The sequence below is a fragment of the Triticum aestivum genome, chromosome 4B (genome assembly GCF_018294505.1).
Source record: "Triticum aestivum cultivar Chinese Spring chromosome 4B, IWGSC CS RefSeq v2.1, whole genome shotgun sequence".
Classification (NCBI taxonomy): Eukaryota; Viridiplantae; Streptophyta; class Magnoliopsida; order Poales; family Poaceae; genus Triticum; species Triticum aestivum.
Genome location: NC_057804.1, coordinates 631668328 through 631673138, shown reverse-complemented (window position 1 = coordinate 631673138; position 4811 = coordinate 631668328). Strand labels below are relative to the sequence as shown.

General features: G+C 43.9%; 1 protein-coding gene across 1 annotated transcript; it reads right to left on the bottom strand.

The window, feature by feature from the left end:
- Positions 1-261: 261 nt before the first annotated feature.
- On the bottom strand, positions 262-3181 carry LOC123093708 (60S ribosomal protein L23). The gene is made up of 3 exons (XM_044515724.1): positions 3063-3181; positions 2678-2962; positions 262-581 (listed from the first exon to the last, which is right to left on the bottom strand). The coding sequence occupies exons 1-3, from the start codon at positions 3073-3075 to the stop codon at positions 457-459; spliced, it is 423 nt and encodes a 140-aa protein (XP_044371659.1). The 5' UTR covers positions 3076-3181; the 3' UTR covers positions 262-456.
- Between the last annotated feature and the right edge of the window lie 1630 nt (positions 3182-4811).

The following is a 4811-nucleotide window of genomic DNA, read 5'->3' as shown; positions in this document are numbered from 1 at the left end:
GACAAAATGAGTCACCACGTTTGAGTTGCTCCAAGAGGTTTCATTGCAGGTGCTGGAACTGGCGTCCTACATCTAGCGTTTTGTGGTAAACGACGCTTTGCCACTACCGGTGTAGGTGCTGACTATTGTTATGTGACGGGACCACTATACTGAAAATTGAAAGAGGGGTTGAAAACAACGCACATAAATCAGAGGTAACGCCCTAAACATTGTTATGTGATGCTGCATGAATACTCTCAGCATGCCAAACCAAAACAGAGATACGCAAAGTTCACCATTTTATCTGGCAACAAAGCTACAGCTGTTAAACTAAGTAGACAGGCAGGCTTCTGTTCACCAACTAACTGAGATGCCAAACAACAGAGCAACGCGAAGTTCCACTCCTATTTTCCAGGGCAAAACAGTTGCAACCCACACTGACATTATATAAGCAGTACCACAACTTGAAACAAGCTCTCAAACGATGGCATTGGCGTTGCTGGCGATCCTGGGCCAAAGGTCAGCACACTCCTTTCCCACAGGTCCAGTGATAGCAGATCCTTTCATCTCACCCTTGGGATTTACGATCACTCCAGCATTGTCTGCAAAAATTCACATCCATTGTTCAGTTGAATATGATATTCAATAAACATCAAATAGACGCAAAGGCATATGCGCTTCACAATCCACACAAAGAAAGAAAAAGGGAGCTGACAAACAAACAATTAACATTCAGATTAGCGAATGGAACATAAAGCTGATTTTTGCCTCATGGCAAGTCCCAAAGTTTCACTGCAGCAACGCTGCTACCAAGGGTGATGGGAGATGAGACAACCTTCAGAAGGAGAAAACCTCAACATCAAAAGGGTTGGTCTGCGATGTTTGCCTAGGAATATACAAACATGGGAGAGTTTGCTCCATGTAAAAGACCACCATCACAGAAAAAAAGATCATCTCATCAACGAAAAAAAAGATTTTGTACAATGTGAAAAAGGATGTGTTTGAAATAAAATGCTGGCAATAACTAATGTGAGTCTCATGGCAATTCCCAAAGTTTAAACGCAACAACGCTGCTATCAAGGGCAATGGAATATGAGACTGCCTTCTAATGGAGAAATCCCTCGAGGGAAATCTCAACAACAGAAGGCTCACTTTATGATGTTTGCTAAGGACTATACAAACATGGATTGTTTGCTCCACAAAGCAAGAGGACTCGGATGTCCTCCCATCACACAATAATAGTTTTCAGAAATAAATAAGGACACATTGTACAAAACAGAAGATATAAGCATATTTGAAATAAAATTAGGGCATCAACAGATGTCAGCCTCATGGCAATTCCCAAAGTTTAAAAGCAGCAACGCTGCTATCAAGGGCGATGGAATATGAGACTGCCTTCTAATGGAGAAATCCCTGGAGGGAAATCTCAACAACAGAAGGCTCACTTTATGATGTTTGCTAAGGACTATACAAACATGTATTGTTTGCTCCACAAAAGCAAGAGGACTCGGATGTCCTCCCATCACATAACAATACTTTTCATAAATAAATAAAGATACAGTATAAAACAGAAGATATAAAAATATTTGATATAAGTCTCATGGCAATTCCCAAAGTTTAAATGCAGCAACGCTGCTATCAAGGGCGATGGAATATGAGACTGCCTTCTAATGGAGAAATCCCTGGAGGAAAACCTCAACAACAGAAGGCTCACTTTGTGATGTTTGCTAAGGACTATACAAACATGGATAGTTTGCTCCACAAAAGCAAGAGGACTCGGATGTCCTCCCATCACATAACAATAATTTTCATGATAAATAAATAAAGACACATTGTATAGAACAGAAGGTATAAGCAGTTTGAAATAAAATTTGGGCAATAACAGATGTCAGTCTCATGGCAATTCCCAAAGTTTAAATGCAGCAACACTGCTATCAAGGGCGATGGAATATGAGACTGCCTTCTAATGGAGAAATCCCAAGGGATAGCTCAACATAAAAAGGCTCACTTTGTGACGTTTGCCAAGGAATATACAAACATGGATTGTTTGCTCCACAAAGGCAAAAGGACTCGGATGTCCTCCCGTCAAACAAAAACAGACACACATTTGGTAAAAAAAGAGAAATGAAATGAATGCAAGTAAATGATTGTCTCATGGCAAGTCCCAAAGTTTAACTGCAGCAACGCCGCTATCAAGGGCAATGGAATATGAGACCGCCTCTGCATGGAGCAATTCCAGGGGAATCAACATACAGAGGCTTGATTTGTGACGTTCGCCAAGGAATATACAAACACAAAGAGTTTGCTCCTAATCAGGCAGAAGGACTCGGATGTCCCCCCGTCACACAACAAGATCAAAAACCCAATGTCTGACGCCAGGCAAATAATCTACAAGAATAAAATGCACAACTATAGCAGCGTTCAGAACTAAATAGCATCATACGGCTTGAGCAATTTTGCCACACAGCACGAGAATTATCTAGGTAATGAATTCCACAGGGGGACACACAAATCAGAATTCTAATTTTTTTTTTGCGGTTGAAATCAGAATTCTACAATGGGTATGGCACAGCAGGCAGCAATGTAAGATTTCAGACAAAGATGGTACTGAACTAAGCACTATAATCAAGATTCATCGTAGATTGCCATCACAGTGATCGACTGAGGGGGTCGTACGAGTAGGGAGATGTGACGGTACCTTCGAAGTACATGAAGACGCCGTCCTTGCGGCGCCACGGCTTGCGCTGGCGGATGATGACGGCGGGCATGACCTTCTTGCGGAGGTCGGGCTTGCCCTTCTTGACGGTGGCCATGACCATGTCGCCGACGCAGGCGGACGGGAGGCGATTGAGGCGGCCCTTGATGCCCTTCACGGAGATGATGTAGAGGTTCTTGGCGCCCGTGTTGTCGGCGCAGTTCACCGTCGCCGCCACAGGCAGCCCCAGCGACATCCGGAACTTGTTCCCCGCGGAGCCTCCCCTCCCTGGACCGGATCAAACAGCACGAAGATCAGCATCACAGATGAGATTGCGACGAGGCAGATCAAGAATCGATCGGGGAAAGGGGCGGGGGAGGAGGTTCACCTCGCTTCGACATGGCGGCGGCTGCGGTTGGACCGACTGGTAGGGTTTCTCCTGGCTCGCTAGTTATAGATCGGCGGGCTAGGGTTTTGGCTGCGGTTGGTACGAAAATGCCCTCAGGTGGTTTGGTGGCCGCGGGTTGGGGAGGGGGTAAAAAGGTCTTTCTCTGACGTGCCAGGCACGGGAGTTTAACGGCGGCGGCGGGCGTGGGTTCTCGTGGGCCGTAGTGAGAAAATGAAGCGGGTGTTTTCGGCCCGGGAACTCGGGGATGCCAGGCAAAGGCCCGTTTAGGAGATAAGATTTACACCTCAAAAAAAAACGAAGATTTTTTTAAAAAAATAAAAGAGATGAAAAGCTTGTGTTCGGGACTCCCTATTCCCATGACCCGCGCGCTAGAAAGGGATCTCACAAATTGTTCATGATTTTGGGAAAACATGTTCGGGATTTTGGATTGTTCATGAATTCAAAAATTGTTCATGTTTTTTAAATGTTTGTACAAATTTATTCATGATTTTGAAAAATGTTCAAATTTTAAAAATGTTCTGCAATTTCGAAAAATGTTCATAAATTTGAAAATAAAAACAAAATGGAAATAGAAAATAGAAAAAATGAAACAGAAAAAAATAAAAGAGAACTCAAAAATAAAAAATAAACATAGAAAACTGAAAGGAAAATGATAACCTTCCCAAAACTAGAAAGGAGAGATAGTTGGGTTGGCCTAGTGTACATAGCGGAAGCATGGGAGGGAGGTACACTGCATGACGCTATGCATCGAGCTACGCGGAAACTCCTCGTATGCTCTCCTCTAGAAAGAAGAGTGACAAATTCATGTTCTACACAAATAATTTACACACTTTATGGCAAACGAAAAATTAAAGGCATATTTAGAATGCAGAATTAGAAAATGTAACACCATGTTCGGATGTTTGAATTTCGCAACGAATTGAGGAATTGGTATAGAAGCGTGTTTAGGGTGGCTACCAAAACGACTTATGTAATCGAGCTCTGATTCCAAGTTGTGCACTCATAGGTGTGCGCACGCCCGCCCTTGATTCCAAGGCCCCTCCCCCTCCCCGCATTTTCATCAAAAATAGTCTGACCCACACTTCCTACCTCTTTGCTCCCTCTCTTGTATCAAGTTTGTGGGAGGGCGACGAGTCGAAGGGCATCGACAGATTGAATTTGGCAATGATTGTGCAATTATTCCTTTCAGGTTCCCTATTTTACTGCCTTGTTTTTTGTTCTTGTACATTATGGTTCATATTACACGTAGATGGGCCTTGGGGAAGCAATAGTTAGATTTTGTTTGTGCCATAACTAGAGAAAATAAATGAAGAAAGCCATTATTGGCATCGCTTTGAGGAGACCATGGAACTATACGGGGAAACACTTCCTATCAGTACACTTAATTACTCAATTCTCGCCGGACGAGTGCGGGACCGTTCATCCTACCGATTCAATCCAACGTCATGTGTCTGACACCAGTCGCACCTCCTCGTCCACCCTGAAACCCTAACTACCTATCTCAGAAACCACTATGAGCCACAACTCCCTCCACTCAAACGATTCCTTCCATGGTGTTAGCAAAATCAAGGTTCATGCACAAAATGTCATAAGGGGCACTTGAGATGGAGACGAGGACACATAAAGACTCGGCATGAAGGAGATCGCGGCCCACCGGAGCATCGAGGTCGGTGCACATAGGGCACAATTCAAGTCTTCTCACGGCCCTTCCTAGCCACGACACAATCC

Bases quoted from the DNA above. Each gene is read 5' to 3' on its own strand.
- LOC123093708 (XM_044515724.1), bottom strand. The intron at 582-2,677 runs GTACCGTCACAT...GAATTTTTGCAG, and splicing joins CGTCTTCATGTACTTCGAAG to ACAATGCTGGAGTGATCGTA.